The sequence below is a fragment of the Gracilinanus agilis genome, chromosome 4 (assembly GCF_016433145.1).
Source record: "Gracilinanus agilis isolate LMUSP501 chromosome 4, AgileGrace, whole genome shotgun sequence".
Lineage (NCBI taxonomy): Eukaryota > Metazoa > Chordata > Mammalia > Didelphimorphia > Didelphidae > Gracilinanus > Gracilinanus agilis.
In genome coordinates, this window is record NC_058133.1 from 114,818,044 (window position 1) to 114,837,090 (window position 19,047).

The 19,047-nt window shown below is 42.7% G+C and overlaps 1 protein-coding gene across 1 annotated transcript in view; it reads right to left on the reverse strand.

The window, feature by feature from the left end:
• Positions 1-3,508: 3,508 nt before the first annotated feature.
• LAMB3 (laminin subunit beta 3) overlaps positions 3,509-19,047 on the reverse strand; it is a 68,844-nt gene continuing 53,305 nt past the window's right edge. Inside the window, exons 11-20 of the mRNA XM_044674954.1 lie at positions 18,069-18,447; positions 14,317-14,477; positions 13,960-14,180; positions 13,418-13,615; positions 12,508-12,652; positions 11,209-11,416; positions 9,843-9,984; positions 8,676-8,852; positions 5,300-5,453; positions 3,509-3,929 (exon numbers count right to left, since the gene is read on the reverse strand). Coding sequence (XP_044530889.1) covers positions 3,793-3,929; positions 5,300-5,453; positions 8,676-8,852; positions 9,843-9,984; positions 11,209-11,416; positions 12,508-12,652; positions 13,418-13,615; positions 13,960-14,180; positions 14,317-14,477; positions 18,069-18,447 — 1,922 coding nt within the window. The 3' untranslated portion in view covers positions 3,509-3,792. The remainder of the gene's footprint in view (positions 3,930-5,299; positions 5,454-8,675; positions 8,853-9,842; positions 9,985-11,208; positions 11,417-12,507; positions 12,653-13,417; positions 13,616-13,959; positions 14,181-14,316; positions 14,478-18,068; positions 18,448-19,047) is intronic.

A 19,047-nucleotide genomic window follows, 5' to 3' on the forward strand; every position in this document is an offset into this window, starting at 1 on the left:
CCCCCCCATCTCTAATCCTTAATGATAGTACAATGAATGAAAAATGGAGAAATTGCCTTCAAAGGCTAAGCAGTTCCCTGAACTATTCTCCCCACCCCATAGTCAAGGAGATAAGCCAAACATACCCTTGAAAAATATTGAAAGTTACTGGAGAATGAAAAGTTGTTAGTAACAAAGTTTGTGTTTTTTTTTGTTGTTTTTTTTTTTATCCTGGGACTCCATTCAAGGAACAAAGTTAATGTACGACAATTCATTATCTATAAGAAAAAAATGTATGTTGAATATGGAAATCCATGCCAACACATATGTAATCTTAAAGAAAGGGTATAAAAATAAAGATAGCCCAAGATGGACCAGAACAACCTCTGCAAGCCTTATTGAGTCTCTAGCTATTCTTGCTCGTCTCAGGCAACTTAACCATTCCACCTCTGAGATACCTGGACCTGTGAAAGCAGGCCTCTCACACTTTGCAAACCAGAGTGCAATATAAATGCTAACCATAATAATAATAATTACCATTATTATTATGACTGTACCATACTCTAGCTACAACCTCCCTGGCCTCAGTTTCCCTATCTGTACAGCAGAATCATAAGGAGGAACTTTAGTGATTAACTGAGCCATCATATTCCAGAATGAGACATACATTTTTGAACTTCTTACCAGCTTTGATTCCAAATGCAAAGAATGGCAATGCACAAATATGGAACACTAGGAAAGGCACTGGCTTTGCCTAAAGGGCAAGTTTCTTCTATCACACTGTCCCACAAGGATCAACTGCTGAGAACCAAGAGAGGAAAAAGATAGAGAGGAAGCCTGGGGAACATGTTGGAGGTGACAGCCCCTGCCCCCCCCCTCTCTTTCTCCCCTCCCCTAATGCTCCTCCATTTTCTTTTGCAGGAAAGATAAGGGACTCTCCTCTGCACTTCCAGACCAGAAAAATACCCTGAAATGGAAGGAAGGAAGAGCAAGCTTAAAGAGCCCTTAGGACAAGAGCAGGGCCTGTCCCAGGGCATTTTCTGGTAACAAAGCAGCAGGCTGGATGGTCAGTAGCCCAGGGCCATCAGGAGCAAGCTGCACAGTGGAAGGTCTCTGGTGAGGCTAGGGGCAGGTGGAAAGGATCCTCTGGCTTCCAGATCTCCCTAATGCAATTGCCCCACTCTACTCCCAGCCTCCATACCCGCCCCCATCACCCTCTGTTCAGTGTACATAGATTGCTCTTCTCACAGGTCCATGTGTTGTGCAAAGCTGAACAGGCTGACTGAGCTATGGCATCCCTTTTGATAAAGCCATAAGGACCATCTATCGCCTTATGTTCCCCTGCTCCCACTCACCTGCTCCCAATACAAACCTCCTGGGCTTTCACCCTGGCCAGCTCCATTCTCTTGTTCACCCTTGTTACAAAACTGCGTGCAAGCATGGATGTTCTTATTGGGTTTTGACAGTTCATTCCCTGTGCTCTTCCTGTCTCCCTAGCAAATTTCTAGAACAGGCCAACCTTCTCCCAGGATTATTTCAGAACCATTTCCTTTCCCCATCCCCTCTCAGTGATATCACAGGCTCCAAAGCCAAACTGAGATAAATTTCTACTTAACCTCTGTTTGGGGATCACCTTTCCAATTCCCAACCATCCCCAACCCCATTAATATATAAAATCGAGAGCTATTTTTTCATTTGGACCAATAAAGATCTAACCCCTCTCTCCTTGGAAGTTCCTTCTCCTCTAATTCCTATTCTTCCTCTTGGTTATGGCTTCTACTCTTTCAGTCCTCTTTCTGTGTTGTGCTCAATAAAATGGACATATTTTCTTTACCAGCCTCCACTGTTTCTTTCTACAGCCTCCCTGGATTCTCTGGCAACTCAAGGAATTCCATTCTTCTTGAAGCAAAGCCCACTGGGGGCCCATTCCATGATGTCACAGATTTTACACAGGTCTCTGTCTCCTTGGCATCCCAATCAGATTCCTTCCCCAAATCCCCACTCACTCCCAACCAAGGAGGAGACTATAGGGAGTATTAACACAGGGCTACTCCCCAGCAGTCCTTTACAAAGGGAAGGGCCAGAGTCATTGGCTTCCCACACAGCCTGTTCATCATTCTCCATGCTCTTTCTGGAGGTCAGAATGGACTAGATAGAAGCAGCAAGAACCATTCCTAGTCAGCCTTCCTTATCTACTGTTTCAACTGTGACCCCTGCACTATAAGAAAGAAAAGCTCTTGGAAAGATGCTGCTTCAGGACTCCAGAAACCCAGGATTCTAGCTCTCACTCTATCATTTTAGTAGGAGAAATTTAGAATTTCAAGGAACCCTTGATACCATCTAATCCAGCCACCTCCTTTTGCTGACAAATTAAGAAACTGAATTAAAAAAATTTTTAATTTTTAAAAAAAGAAACTGAATCAAAGTCACCTAAGCAATAAAATTGCCCAGATCTTCAGAATCCCAGGCCAATGCTGTTTTGTTTTGTTTTGTTTTTTACTATACCCCTCTCCAGGCTAGCCCTTTCACTTGTCCAAGCCTGTTTCATCACATTTTTTTGATTAGTCACTTCAGTTATGTCTGACTCTTTGTGACCCCATTTGGGGTTTTCTTTGGCAAATACAAGAATGGTTTGCCATTTCCTTCTCCAACCCATTTTACAGATGAAAAAACAGAGACAAGCAAGATTATGTGACTTGGCCAGGGTTATATAGCTGGGAAGTGTCTGAGGCTGGATTTGAATTCAGGTCTTCCTGACTCCAGGCTAGGTGCTCAGTCCCACCTATTTATCTGTCTATGAGTCAGTGACCCCAAGCATCCAGTGGAATATAAACTCCTTGAAGACAGAGATTGGTTTATTTGGCAGTATTTTGTCTTTGTATCGAAAGCACTTAGCACATAGTAGGTGGTTCCTGAATACTTGATAAATTGAATTAATCATGTTACTGTTAAAACCCTTTCTGGCCCTAATGTTCTAATAACTTGTTTCCTTGTGATCTCTTTGGGATCTGGACAAGTTACTGTAGTTCTTTAAAAAAAAACAAAAAAACTTTTACCTTCCATCTTGGAATTGATACTAAGTCCTGGTCCCAAGGCAGAAGAAGAGTGGGAAGGGCTAGGCAATTGGGATTAAGTGACTTGTCCAGGCTCACATAGCTAGAAAGTATCTGAGGTGACTTTTGAACCCAGGACCTCCCATCTCTAGGCCTGGATCTCAATCCACTGAACCATCTATTTATTGCCCCTTCCCCTTTTTTTTAAGTCACCATATCTCTCAAAGGGAGCTGGTTATTCAGCCAGTCGGTGGGGGAAGGAGAGAGAGAGAGAGAGACTTGCAAATCTGTCCCTATGGACAAGGAGACTGAACTCAATCTACTCTCCTGCTTCACACACTCATAAAAGGATTCATGCAACCAAAGGGCCAAAAGGGAAGCAGGTGCAAAAAAACAAAGACTGAGGCAGGATAAACAACTTTCAAATCTCTCCACAGTCAGCAACAGGCTCATTTACAAAACAAAGCTTTTTATTGGGCTGGTGACTGCTTATGGTCCATCCATCCTCAATAGTGGTTCCGATATTCAGTGCTTCCGCCTGTATCTGTCTGAGATGTCCCTAATCACAAGGCCAGCCTTGCTGGCTTCCAAGGCAAAGCCACAGTGGTCCAGTCCACTTCCTCTCAGCTGCCACTGCCAATCATCTGACCAGATGCTCACCTAGACCCAGGCCTTCTAGGCTATTTCTTGGAAAGCAAAAAGCCTGCTCTCCAAGGAAAAGCAAAATAAGGCAGGGCCCCGAGCTTGCGGGTGGCAGGGATCATTGACAGGTGGCATAGTAGAGCACTCGCTCATTAATGTGGTCCCGGATCTTCTCCACATGCTTTTCCAAGCCAGTCAGGTCTGCGGAGCGCAGGGTGATAGCCTGGCTTCCCAGCAGCAGCTCTGCTTCCATAGCTGAGGGTGGAAAGAAAATCCAAGAATAGGTGATGGAGCCCACTTATACCCCTCAACCTTCCCCCTTCACCAAGGCAAGTGGGCTTAGAGGCAGGGGCAAAGAAGAAATGATTTCTGGAAGTTCACAGTTTCACTTTAGTCACAGCGACCCATAAAGAAAAAGTCTTTTCTACACTCAGATTGTTCTTTTCCTCTCCACCCTCTTCTCCTTGACCACCAAAAATATATTGATGAGGATCTCTAATCCTCCTTTAATTTATCCAGCTTGTGACTGCCAGACAGTATTTGAAAAAAAAATCTCCTTTCATACTGGCCTACCCTTACTAAAAATAAAAAATTTTCCATGGCTCCCTATTGCCTATAGAATGATTTTTTTTAATTTTTAAAAATATTTTGCCTTGTTTACAGGATTCATTTTCTTTCTACCCCCTCCCAGAGCCAATAAGCCCTTCTACTGGGTTATACAAATGTTTTCAATTATACCTATTTCCATATTATTCATTGCCCATAGAATGATATCCCAACTTGGTAATGTGGCATTCTAACTCCTAAGACTGCCATAATCTAAAGCCCTGAATATTCATTTCCTCACCCTCCAGTCCTTGCCCCTGTCTCCCACTCCCACCCCAGAATACCCTCCTGACATCTAATTTACCCTTAGATGTCCTTCTCAAATTCTACCTCTCTAAATCAAGCCTTTCCTCACCATTCCCGCCCAAAGGGTCTCTCTGTGACCCTTTAACATTAAGGTATACAGTTTCTAGAACACTTACTGGGATTAAAGAAGTGGTAGTTCATTAGATAAAAATTCTGAGCTTGCAGTCAGGAAGTTCTGGATTCAAATCCCACTTCTAGCAATTACCAGCTGTGGACCCTTGGGCAAACCACTTGGCCCTTTCATGGCTCTGGCTAACAACCTACTAAGACACAGATAGGCTGGCTCTAATCTGTTAGTGGAGTTCTCTAGTGTAAATTACTTGGGATTTGGGTCACATTTCTCTTCATTGCCTGTAGTCTTAACACCAGGCTTATTTATATATCACATCACCTAAGGTATATATCAGATACTATCCAGGAGGGATGTTCTTTTCTGTGCCCCAAAGTGCTTTGCATGTAGTAAGTGCTTAGGAAATATTTGTTTCTCAATCGAGCATCCTTGGTGCTGCTAATTCCAGAAGAGAAGCCTCTGGATTGGAAGTGCAACGTCTAGATTGATATTCTGCCTCTTTTAGAGACACGGGGATTAGTCTACCAGGGCTAGAGAGAATAAAAGGGGATGGGGGTGTGTAAAGAGGGGACAGAGGAGTCTGCTAACCCCCCCCTCCATCCTCCTTCCCCGATTTCCCCTGAAGAGAATAAATAACCCTCACCTTTCATCCTGTCCATCATAGACATGGTCTCCTCAAAGAGCTCTTCAGCCTCAGCCTTGACATTCAGGATCCGGGTCCCTTGCTCCCCCAGCATGGGGCTCTGACCCATTCGGTCCTTCAGTTCTGCATATTTTTGTTTCACTCTCTCAAATCCCTAAAGGAGATCAGAAGGAAGAGTCTTATTGCAATGATACTGGACTATGATCACCTTCTCCATCTACAACCTTACATTAAAGAGTGAAGCTCTTAATGGTGCCACAGGGACTTAAAAAAATCTCATTAATCCCTGTTGTTTCACTTGGATTCTTCTTGTTTTCCCTGATAAAGGTGTTCCAGGGCAGCTTGGTAGCACAGTGGATAGAGTGCAGGGCTTGGAGTCAAGAAGACTCCTCTTCTTGAGTTCAAATCTAACCTCAGACATTTATTATCTGTATGATCCTGTTGCAAGTCACTTAACCCTGCTTGCCCAGGTTTCCTCTATAAAGTGAGCTAGAGAAGGAAATGGCAAACCACTCCAGTAGCTTTGACAAGAAAACCCCAAATGGGGTCACAAAGAATCAAACACCACTGAAAGCCAACTGAATAACAACAGAGCTGGGCCCCCAGGGGAAGAGGCTACCTGATGAAAGATCCCATCACTAGAAGTATTCAAGTAGAGGGTGACTATTTGTTAGAGTCATTGCAGAGGAGATTCCTATTCATATACAATTAGGTTAGATGGCCACTTCTGAGTCTATAATTCTAAACTCTAGAAGCATAGTTCTAGTCCAGAATTAGGGGTCTCCTCTTGGATCTAGACTGTCAACCCCTTGAAGTCATGAGCCATACCTTGCTTACACTTTTGTGTTTGACACAGCACCTCGTTGATTTGATTGGGGCATCCTCCAGAATGGCAATGATAACTCACATTTCTAGGGGACTTCACAGTCACCAAAGCATCTTCCTTATATCAGCCTGCCAAGGCAGGCAATGGGAGGATTATTAGTGTATGTACCTCAACTCAGTGGCTGGCACCTCCATTAGAGGTTATTAGAGCATTCTGGAAGGTGAGGCCCTGGCACCAAAGAAAGCCCTCTTGATTATAACTCAAAAATCCACAGGAACACAGGTCTGTGTCCTTCCTGTCTGGATCAGTGGCTATGTTTCTCTGAGGGATTCCTGCCCTACCCTACTCACACCATGAGGAAAGCAATAGTTTGGCTCCTTTCTTTGGCTTCATCCTCTGGCCGTGACTTGTGCCTGCTGATTATCAATTAACAACCAACAGTCTTATTCTGCTTGCATCTACATCTTGAGTGTCTGTCTCCTCAGGCCCCACTCTACATGGGCCCATGAGAGATACAATTATCCCCATTTTACAAATGAGGAAAGTAAGACATAGGGAATTGAAACTGTAAGTAGTAAATTGGTAACTGTGCCATTCTACAAAGGCAGATCTGCTACACAGAGCAAACCAAGGTGGACTGTAGAATAAAATGAAGAGAGCACTGAATTTAAAGTCAGAAGGTCTGGGTTCAAAACCTGTCTCTGCTATCTACTACTTCAGGGTCCTTGAGCAAGTTATTTCATGATCCCAAACCTGAATTTCCTCATCTAAAAAATGAGGGACTTAGATGAAATGGTCAAAAGTTCCTTCTAACTCTAAAATCCTGTGGTCCTATGACCTGCCTGCTAGGAAGAAGGTTGGGGGTGCAAAGCAATGAAAGACCAAACAAAAGAGCTACTCACTGGTATTTTTTCTGAGCTAACAGAAGGGAGTAGATTATACAACTTGGCCTTTTTAGTTTGATTCAATTCACCAGCCATTTCTGCTTTTGTCTTACTCTATGACTAACGCTGTTTCTCTTTCAGGCTGGTAATGCTTCTGTAAATCATTGAAGGCCAGATAAAAACACTTTTCTGCTTTCAAGATCCCCAAGGCTAACAAGCCTTCTTTTCTTTGTTTCTTTTACATTACTTAGCATGGTTCTGGGCCTATGAGAAATATCCAATAAACACTGAATGAATGAAGTTACATGAGGAGCTTCTGAAGGACACATCAGAGTCCTGAATCAGAATTCCTTAGCAGAAAAGCTTTGGACTGCAAAGGTCGGCAATTTCATGCCTTTTGGTCCCAAAGGAGAATGGAGAGTGGAACTGGTATTTTGAGAATAATTATCTAAAGGGCAGCTAGGTGGCACAGTGGATAGAGTGCTAGACCTGGAGCATCTTTCTGAGTTCAAATCCAGTCTCAAATACTTATCAGCAAGTCACTTAACTCTGTTTACCTCAGTTTCCTCATCTGTAAAATGAGCTGAAGAAGGCAATGGCAAACCACTCCAGTATCTTGCCAAGAAAATCCCAAATGGGGTCATGAAGAATTGGATATGAATGAAAAACAATTGAACAACAACAACTATCTAAACTAATTTGCTAGCCTAAGAGAACAACAGAGTTTGAATTGAGAGAAAGCAAGACAGAGCCTCAGATTGGCAATCAAAAAACATTCCAGGCATACTAATTTACTTGCTCTTCCTAACATCTCTATAGCTTTTCCCTGGCTGTTTCTCTTGCTTAAAATGTTCTCTGTACTCCCTTGTACTAACTCTTAAAATTATAGCCTTATGAAGAATACTTTCTTCTCAATTCAAGGCCTACTCTCAAGAGCTCTTCAAAGACCCCTTCTCCACTCCCCTGAGAAGCTCTTAGCTACCATCTTCCCTTTTAAGGCTGCCTTGTATCCACTTCATATGTGTTATGTACATAATTGCAAATGTATGCATTGTCTCCTCCATTAGAATGTAAGCTCCATAAGGGCAAGAGCTGTTTAGTTTCTTATTTATATTCCTAACACCAACTTAATAATATTTGCTTATTGATTGATATTCAAGCTCTACCCAATATGTCCTTTGCTGTTATCTAGTCATTTTTCAGTCATATCCAGCTCTTCATGACCCCATTTGGAGTTTTCTTGGCAAAGATGCTGGAGTGCTTTGCCATTTCCTTGTTCAACTAATTTTAAAAATGAGGAAATTGAGGCAAACAGGGGTAAGTGACTTACCAGTTCCGTATAGCTATCAAAAATCTAAGGCTGGATTTGAACTCAAGAAGGTGAGTCCTCCTGATTCCAAGCCTAGTGGTCTGTCCACCATACCATATGCCCTTAGGCATATATAATACACTAGAACACTATTTCCTTTTCTGTAAAATGAGGAAGGTTAGGCCAGATTCTAAGTTCCTATTCAGTTCATTCTATAATCCTAGATGGACTCTCCGATTTCCCAGCCTATAAAACAGAAATTCCAGTTTCTTGACTTCCCTGAGGGAACCAGGAATGTTAGACTGAGATGCAACCAAGTCCCTGGTGGTTGGAGTTGAGTCTGTTATCTCCTCATACCTGTTGAGCACTTAGAGCTTGCTCACTGGCCCCCTGGGCAATCTTCTGGGCTTGGGCAGACTGTGCCCTCTGCTCTCCAACCTTGAGGCGGAGCTGCTCGATCCGGTCCCTAAAGCCACTCAGCTGCTCCGTCATGCCTGTCACCATTCTTTCTGTTGGAGCAAGAACCTGCTGGACCTAGGGAGAGGTAGAAAGGGGGGAAAAGTCCAAAAGTGAGAAAAAGAGCTTGTGACTTACCATGACATCTTATATGCACCCTCATTCTTGTCCCAAAAAATACTCCCCCCAGTTCAACAGCTACAAAACTGTATTGTACAAGAAGATCCTCATTGATCTTGCCTGGAGCTCCCCATACACACATTTCTATTAAGATGAGGCTTAAGGAGAATGAGCATCTTTTTCATTAATAGTCTTCAAGAAGAGACCGAGTATGAGTTTGTCAATGCCAGATATAGCATTGGGCACATTTTGGTAGGGAGTTAGTGGATGGGGTAGGAATCAATATTGTAATTTCATTGTTAGGAGGAATTCCTAGTAAGGAAACTCCTTCCACTTGGCCAGCAACCTATTGCCTTAGAGAGTTGCCTGGAACTCAGAGATTAAGAGACTAGCCCATGGTCACACAGTATGTGACAGAGGCAATATTTGAACCCGGATCGTCTTGATTCCAAGACTTAATCTTTATCCATAATACTAAATTCTCTGGCACATAGTAGGTGCTTAATAAATGTGTACTATTGAAAGAAAAAATAGTGAATGTCATGGGAGAGATTAGGTGACCTTTGAAGGTAGTAGGCACATAGTAGGTGCTTAATAAATGTGTACTATTGAAAGGGAAAAAACAATGAATGTTGTGGGAAAGATTTCTCTTCAAGTATTACTAGCTAGTCTTTGAAGATCCTTCCATCTCTGTGATCCTGACTTGCTCAGGTAGTTCCAAAGACAAAGATAATTGCACTCTAGCCCCACATTCCTCTCCTCTCCTTTCCCTCAGAGACACAAAGACCTGGAATAATGCACTGTAAAAGCAGCCAACCTCCCCATTTGCACTGGACTTGCTGCCTGTCTTCTATAGTATCGCCTTTCTTTGTAGCTCTGTGAGCCAATGGTCACTTTTCTAACTTTTCCAATTTGAAGGAGCTGAAGGAGAAGAAGCCATTGATTCACCTCAGTGATCCGGTCCTGCAGGAGTCCTAGGGAGCGACTGGTGCCTTGCATGGTATCCTCTGCCTCCTGAAGTGCCACTGTGCCCTGGCGCAAGTTCCCCACCACATCTTCCACCTGACCCTCCACAGCAATGGCACGGCTCCTTAAATGGCATTATGGTTCAGGAAAGGGAAAAGAAGAGAAGAGAGAAATTGGAGAATGTGGGCTCCCATCCTACCAGCCCCAAATCAAGCAAGAATTTAGGACAATTAAATCTGTTAATTTACTTTTTTGGGTGCCCCCACTCAAGAAAAAAAATTATACTACTAAAAAATTAAAACTATCACCCTTTAAAAAAATTAGACATCTTAGACCACAACTTTCTATATTCTAGACTTTGGACTTTGAAGGACATAGGCCCATAACATTAATAGCAATAATAGCTAATTATACCTAACATTTATATAGTGCTTTAAGGTTTGCAAAGTGCTAAGCATATGTTTATCTCATTTGATGGAAAAAATATAAAACTGACTAAAAATTAAATCTCTAACATTCATAGATCAGTCAACAAAATCTACTATTAGTAGAAGGAATGCTTGACTTAGGAGTCCAAAGATCTGGGTTTGAATCCCACCTTTCCTACTCCCTACTTCTGTGACCGTGGGCAAATTACTTAATCTCTCTTGCACCAATTTCTCTCCCTGAAAAATAAAGATTTGAAGCAGACAATTCCAAATTTCCCTTTCCAGTGTGGATATTCTGTTATACTCTGAGAGATATCAGACAGAGATGGGGCAAATGTCAATATGGGTAGGTACATTTGAGAAGTTTGTGCTTAGTTTGGGTTTGAAGCGATTTCCAGCCAGGAATACAGTGTAATAGTTATATTTACATGTATATACAAAGTCTAGATATCATTAAGCCTGCTACTGACCTCAAAGTCCTTGAGGCACCATTGAAGTATCCCAGCCTAGGAATATTCAATGCCCCAATCCATCCAGGTACCCAGTTTGTGGCAAAAGCTATGCTCACCATCCTCTGTGCCCCAAATAGGCAAAGGCTCTTCCTCCTCATCCTCATCCTCATCCTCGTCAATCATCATCACAATATTTATATAGCACTTTAATGTTTACAAAGTATTTTACACATATCATCTCTTTTTTTACATCCCAACAACCCTGGGAGGTAAGAAATTAAGTGACTCAGGCAGCTTACAAATTTCAAAGGATTAAAGTATTTAGAACTGGAAGGAAACAAGATATAATCTTGTACATTCCCCTCATTATTCCCCAACATCCCAGCCTAGGTCCTAACATCATTATTTTCCTGGATCAAATTGGGAGATCATAAATGACAGGAAGAAGTGGAAAGAGTCAAGCCTTACCTGGCCAGTTCTGCCTCCTCCTGGAGCTTCCGAGCTCGAGCAACATCCTGCTTGGTCTGAGACAGAACCAAATCCACATTAGGCAATCTGGCTGCGATGGCCTGGATCTCATTCATCTTCCGAAGGACGGTGGCAGAGTCCGTGGGCAGCCATAGGGCCAGAACTGACTCACTAATCTCCTGGATGGTGGCTGCATCTGTGCTGGGGTCTGAAAGGCAGGTGTGGGTCAGGTGTGAGGACCCCCCAAGATATTTCTCAAAGGGTCAGTCAGCTCTTGGATCCAAAGAAGAAGCACACGTTACCCAAACCTAGACATATTCCTTCCCCACTATTGTATTAGGATGGGAATCAGAATTCCTAGACTCTAGGCAAGAAAGACTCATTTATCTGTAAGGCTGAATCCTGACTCTTAAAGCCTACTTCACTAGGTTAGCTCACCTGACTATTCCAAAAATAATATTAACAACAATAACAATATAATGAGTATTGCTCATATTGATATGGTTGTTTAATGTTTACAAAGTACTTTCCTCGACTCACCTTGTGAAGCTAGCTACATATGTATTTTTCTCTCTGTTTTACAGATAAAGAAACTGAGGTTCACAGAGGTTACGACTTGCTCAAAGTCATATAGCTAGTGTAGGAGGGAACACTAAAGCCCAGGGCCTGCTGGGGTTGCCTTCTCAAGCACCCTGCTACCTTATAGGTAGAAAGAGGTGAAATCTCACATCAGATTGACAGAGAATTCTTCATCTCTCACACACAAAGAGGCGGACATGGCTGAAAAGACTGAACAACAACAATACAAAGAGAATTAATTCTCCCTGCCTCCCCCTCTTTACCAGTGACATTTATGGACATTAGTAACAGAAAGGAAGGTGCTTTGGGGTCTTTGAAATGATGCTATATAGAACCAAGTAAATAATAGCTATGCTATTCCTCCAGATGGTATTAATTGGGCTCCTGGCCAAGAAGATTTCCACAGAGGGATGAGGAAATATTGCTACTAATAACAATAATAACAGAATGATGCATTTTCCTGGCACATTTAACTTTTCGTACCCACACCTTAATTAACCCTCATAATAGCCCTGAGAGGCAGATATTTTCATCCTTGTTTTACAGACAGGGAAACTGAGGTACAAAGAGAACAAAAGGACTCATGCACCCAAGGTCACACAGCAAGTTAGTAGCAGAACTGGGAAATCAGAATTCAATTATCTCTTGATTAATATCCATCAGCAAAAAATATTACTCAGGTCAGACCCCTAAAGGGAAAGGAATGGAGAATGTACTCACCAGTGAGAAAGTCCCGGACCTGCTGGATGAGGAGACGGGTGCGTCGGACATCCTCTTCCATCTGAGAACGGCTATTGCTCACCTGGGTCTCTAAGAGCTGGGCATCTGTCTGGATCTGAGTGGCAGCTTCTTCTGCTGCTCTGATCTAATGATAGATCCATGGAGATAAGAGAGATAAGGGTTCACATCTTAAGAGGTCCTCTGCCAATCCTTTTCATTGTACCCCTCCAAAAAAACCTGGGGAGTCCCCTCTCTCCTAACTCCTACTCAGTAGCATTTGGAATTTTCAGGTGGTTATAGTCTTGCAAGAGATTAGTGTGCCCAAGGAGAACTGAACAATAGACCAAAAACAAAACCTCCAAACTCTGACCCTTCGTATGTTAAGTTCTAACGCTACCTAAAATCATGTCACATAAGGGTAGATTAAAGAGATGGGGAGTGTTTAGCCCAAAGAAGAAAAAGACCTCTGATAGGAGTTAGGGAAGGGGGAAAGTGATTATCGTTTTCAAGGGTTTGAAGAGCTGCTTTGTAGAAGAATTAGATTTGTTCTGGCGGGCCTCCAAGAGCAGAACTAGGAATAACCAGGTGGTAGTTACAGAGAAGCAGGTTTATACGCCATAAAAGGAATATCTTTCTAATAATTATGGCTTCTCCCCCCAAAAGGATGGGCTGTCTCAGGGAGCCATCACTGGAGGGCTTCAATTGTAGGTTTTGAGGCAGTGCATGCTTCATTTATGCATTACACTAGATGGTCCCATCCAAATCCAAGATTCTACAGTCTTGGAGCCTCTTTGGCTTTAAGACAGAGATGAGAATAAGCCTCATCTTCTTTAGAGGGGTTTCAAAAATGTACTCTGGATCTTTGCACTTGTCTATCTATCTCTCTCCCTTTTGCACAACTCATACCTACCATCTGCTTGGTTCGCTGGAGTTGAGCATTGAAGTCCTGGAGCTGTTGGGACACCTGCTTAGCAGTCCTAAAGGCACTGCCTGCTCGACGGAGGGTGCCCCTACAATCAGGGTCACAGGTTGTACCATTGTCTCGGGGACACAGAATCCCTTGGCACTGTCCTGGGGTACAGGTGTCCTGCCTTGTGGTCCCACAAATCTGCCATGGGAAAGAGGGAGAATCAATAAGACCCCCTACCCATCCCCCTGGCCAAAACCCACCCACTCAAAGACTACCCATCCCACTCCCAGAAAATAAATGGCTGTCCATCACCATGGCAACAATGGACCAGAAATTTGTCTCCATAGCAACCACTGAGTATATGAGGGGATAGGGGTTTATAATAGTTGAGGGGAAAAGGAGAAAGCACAAAGAATAGGGAGAATCTGAAGAGAAATCTGAGTCAGCAGTGAGGGTGTCCAAAGCACAAAGTGGGTGGGGGGAGATTCTTGATAATGAGCAATACACTGCTTAAAATCCTTTCCAAGAACCAGTAGACTCACCTTATTGATGGTGGGTGTCAGATTGGGAAAGGAAGCCATTTGTTGCCTCAGGGTCTGTAGCTGTGGTCCCCCAGCACCCCCGCTTCCTTCCACCTGCCTCTCCAGCCTTTCAGCTTCTCTCCGGCTGTCACTGGCTTGGAGTAGCAAGTTTGAGCTGCTAGCGATACGTTGAGCAGCTTGGGAAGACATCTGATAAGCAGAAGTTAACATTCTTAAGGAACCTGTAGGATGAAAAAGAGAATGAGCTACCTATGGAATTTGGGGACTGAAGAGGAAGATAGGAGCAGAGATGGTATCCTGGGCCACATAAAAAGGCAGTGCAGGATGCCCAGAGGTAGACTGTGCATCCTTCCTTACCTGAAGGATCTGTGCTACTAATTCTCTCAAACTGCTCTCTCTTGTTCTGATATTGGATGAGGAGGAGCTTAAGACTTCTGTCCAGATTCTCCAGCTCTCCTGAAAGGGAATCTGTCTCCTCTTCTAAGGGCAGATCTGTCCAAAGACTCTGTAGGGTTCTCCTGTGGGGAGAGAAAAACTGTTACTGAGGGACAGAATGAGCTCCTGTCTGCCTTTGTTGCCCTGGCTAGCCACCACCCATCCCAAGATGAAGTTTTAATTGAGTCAGAGAAGGCAGGTGCCAAAGAAAAGTCAAAGGATCTGTATTGTCCACAGGTTAGAAATTCAGACTCTAGCTAACCAAGAGCTGAAAGGAGAGGCAAGGGTGTCTCCTAAAGCAGTGGCCATCCCCAGTTAGCCTTTGTGACCTCTTTCTTCCATTTGATACTATGATCTCCTCACGGATAAGTCTCTTGATTTCCCTAAGCATGTTTCAGCAAATCCAGGTCAAAGTATTTACTTCATGCAACTCTCAGTACTAGGTCCTAGAAATAGGTTGGGGGTGGGTAAAAATAACACATTCACTCTCTATCTCATTTTTATTGTTTTTGCCTTTGTATGTCCAATACTTAGCCTAGCTTTTGGACACAGTAAACATGAAGGGAATGTTTGTTGACCAATTGACTATTACAAGACAATCAATTTTAAATCAGGGCAGATAGGTGGCATAGTGGATGGATAGAGTACTGAGCCTTGAGTCAGGAAGACCTGAATTCAAATCCATTTTCGACACCTACTAATTGTGTGACCCTGGACAAATCACTGCTTTTTATTTGTATCAGTTACTTCATCTATAAAATAGGGATAATAACAGCACCTACTTCCCAGGTTGTTGTGAGGACCAAACAGACAATAATTATAAAGCACTTAGCACAGCGCCTAGTACATAAGTAGGCACTATAGAAATATTAGTTGTTATTAATATAATTATTATATTGGTTTCTGGGATACTGCCCTCTTCCGTTTGTCCTCCTACTTTTTCAGTTGCTTCTTCTCTCTCTCATGAAATAACTCCATTCTTTCCTCCCATCTCCTATTTGTAGGTGTTCCCCAACACTCTCTCTCTCAGCAACTTCACTGCTTCTCTAAAGGCATCTAGCTCAACCTACACCTGAACTTACAACTCCCTTGACAAGGAATCATCCAGCCAGTGCCTGAAGACCTCTGGTGATGGGAAATTACTTCTGGAGGCAGCCTGTCCCAAATGCAAGGCTTTCCAACAAATGGTCCAACCTTACCCATCCAATCTTTTATCTCATTATTCTTCAACATAGTAGCTATGATGTAGTGAACAGAGAACTAGACTGAAGTCAGGAAACATGGGCACAAATCTCTGCTTGGTCACATACTTCCAGTATGATAATGAACAAGTTACTTTCCTATTACTATTTGGTCATTTCAGTCATGTCCAGTTCTTCATGATTTAAACTGGACTTTTCTTAGCAAAGACCCTGGAGTGGTTTACCATTCCTTTTTGAGCCCATTTTACAGATGAGGAAAGTAAGGTAAACAGGATTAAGTGGCTTGCCTGGGGTCACCCAGCTAGTAGGCTTCTGAGGCTAAATTTGAACAGACGAACATGAGTCTTCCTGACTCAAAACCTGACATGCTATCCACTGTCCCTCCTAGCTGCCCACATTTACATATTTGTACATATATGCTTTATGGTACCAAATGCTCACATTTTTACATAGGTTACCTCATTTGAGCCTCACAAGAATCCTGTAACTTAAACAGGAAAAATTATATTATTCCCATTTTGTGGATGAGGAAACTAAGATCATAGGAGTTCTTAACCTTTCTTGTATCATGGGCCCCTTTAATAATCTGTCTATGTACCCCTTCACAGAATAATGTTTTTAAATGCATAAAATATATAAGATCACTAAGGAAACAAGTTATGTTAAAATTAGAACATAAATTTTTTTCCCATCCAAGTTCACAGACCCCTGAAATCAATCCTTGGTGGGGGAATTAGATTAGAGAGGGAGGGTATGTGGTCCAAAAGTAAAGAGGCCTTTCTCTAAAGGTCATCTAATGCTAACTCTTCCCTTTACAAGAGAAAACTGAGGCCCCCAGGTGAAAGATCTGTCCATGGTCCTGGAATTAGCAAGTGACCACAAGAGTATTATATACTGGGCTGCCTTCTCTCTCATCACACATGTAAGCCACTTTCTCCAATTGTCAGTCTGTGTGGGTTCAAAGAAAGCAAACTAATTTTAGCATCACCTGCAGCAAACAGAAGGCTAAATGGGGGCATGGAGTGTGTTGCTCATTCTAAAGCCAAACAAAAAAAATATTTTTAGATAACTTATTCTAAGATCTTCCTCTGGGAAACCAACAAATCCACAGTTCCCCTTGGGAAACGGTTCATGATTCTACTTGTCTCAAAGGCGATGGCTGTCCCAGATGCTTCTTCTCTGCCATCTTAAAGACTTGGTCTGTCTTAAGCCTTCCACTCTTTAGCCAAAGAAAAGACTGGACCAAGTCTGGAAAGAAGCCCTTCCCTACCCTGTAGTCTCCTTGTTGTTGGTCAGTTGTATCTGACTTTGTGACCTTAATTTGGGTTTTCTTGGTGAAGATACTGAAGTGGTTTATCATTTCCTTATCCACTCATTTTAAAGATGAGGAAACTGAGGCAAGCAAGGTTAAGTGACTTGCCCAGGGTTACACAGCTAGAAAGTTGCCCAAGACCAAATTTGAACTCAGAAAGATGAGTCTTCCTGACTCTTGGCATGGCACTCACTGCACTCACTATACCCCTGGCCGTCCTATTGTAGTCTCCTATACATATAAACTAATGCTTGCATGCAGAACTTCAGGCATCTAAATTAAACCTTCTTTTCTCTCTTTCTACATTCTCAATCATTTTAGATTAAGTCAAGATGTTTATTTACAAAAGAAAGAGTAGATCCATAAGTTGTACTCCTTAATCCATAGTCTTGTCTTGAGAAAAGAGCCTGGGAAACTTTATTTAAATGTAAATTATTATTAAGTCAGAGAAACAGTGGATATACAAAAAAATCTGTCCAAAGTCTAACTGGATAGCTCTCAAGCTTCTTAAATATATTTCATGGTCTCCGCCATGTTCTCTAGAATCTCCAGAACTAGACATACATTTTTCTTCTTCTTCCCAACACCTACACCTGGACTGTGGCCAGCTTCTGGATGCTTGTGTTTCACCTACTGGTAAATTTGTAATGATTTAGTTTTTTCCTGGCAGAGAATGTGTTTAACTACAAATTTGTTGAAGTAGAGCTTGGGAAACAGAGCTTACAACATTTCTGGGGAAGCAGACACTTAAATCCAACTCACAACACCAGTCTAAAAATCACTCTTGTGATATCATTGGTCCTCGTCGAAAACAGACAAATAATAACAACTGGAAGATTTAACAGCCTTTTTTCATTCTCAAGGAGTCAAAAAGGAACATGAAGACTCACTGAGTCTTGTTGCTTCTCCCACCCACATGCGCCTGCTAACGCTGATGTCTCCTTGTCCTCTTCTTCTCGTGACCCAAGGGACAGCCCAGGACATTGTACAACAAATAGATAATATTTCACCACTAAAAATATCCTCCAAATTCATAAAGATTCCTTCACATTCCCTGGTTCTCCACTGGATGCCCAACCAAGAACTACTTGCTTGCCTTTTATTGTATATCTTTTTGTTGAATTTCAACTGAGTAGGAGAAAGAATGAGGGAGAGAATACCTGATAGAGAAGATGGCATTTGCCACCTCAGTTATCTCTTGCTCTGTGACCGACGGCGTTCTGAGAATTGCCTGGATCTGTCGGATGCTGTTTTCTGCCTCCGCAATCTGAGGGCCCAGTCCGTGCGCCCCTTGGCTAGAGCCTGGCCGGAGCCCAGCCGTGGTGTTGACCAGGGCCCTAAGACGAAAGGCTTCCTCTCGAAGGTTCCGATCGTATTTCTCGAAGCAGGGATGGCAGGCCACACAGACAGGATAATTGTCACAGAAACCTCTCTGGCACTGGTCGCAGCGGGGACCAACAAAGCCTGGGCGACATAAGCATCGACCTGTGGCTTTGTCACAGCCGGGACCCTCCGTCCCCCGGAAGTCACAGTCGCAGGCTGCAGACGGGATGAGAAGAGACAGAGAAGTGAGTCCTGAGGGAAGAGATCAAGTGAACCCCCCTTGGGTGGACTCAATGTAGTTGGGAGAAAAAGTAACATAACAAGAGCTCCTTGAAGGCAGGGGCTGTTTTTAACCTCTCTCTGTATCTTAGCATAGTGCCTGGAACACAGTAAGCACTTTGAAAATGCTTGTTGACCATGATGGAACCCTAAATTCTGAGCCTTTGCTGACTTGGTGTGAGTTATCAGTAGTATAATGGAAAGAGCAATGCCTCTAGAGCCAAAATAACTGGGTTCAAATCCTACCTCTGCCTCCTAATACCAAGGTGATTGTGAGTAAGGCACTTACTCTCTGTAAGCCTCAGTTTCTCTATTTGTAAAATGAGATTAACATTATGCATCATGTCTACACACAGGAATCAAATTGATTATATATAAATATTTAGATATGTATGATATGTTACAGTATTTAAATAAACACAAATAAATATTAATTAAAAAAAAAAAGAAATCCTCCAGTTCATCACGCATTACAGCATAGTATTCCATCACCATCAGAAACCACATTTTGTTTAGCCATTCCCCAGTTGAGGGACA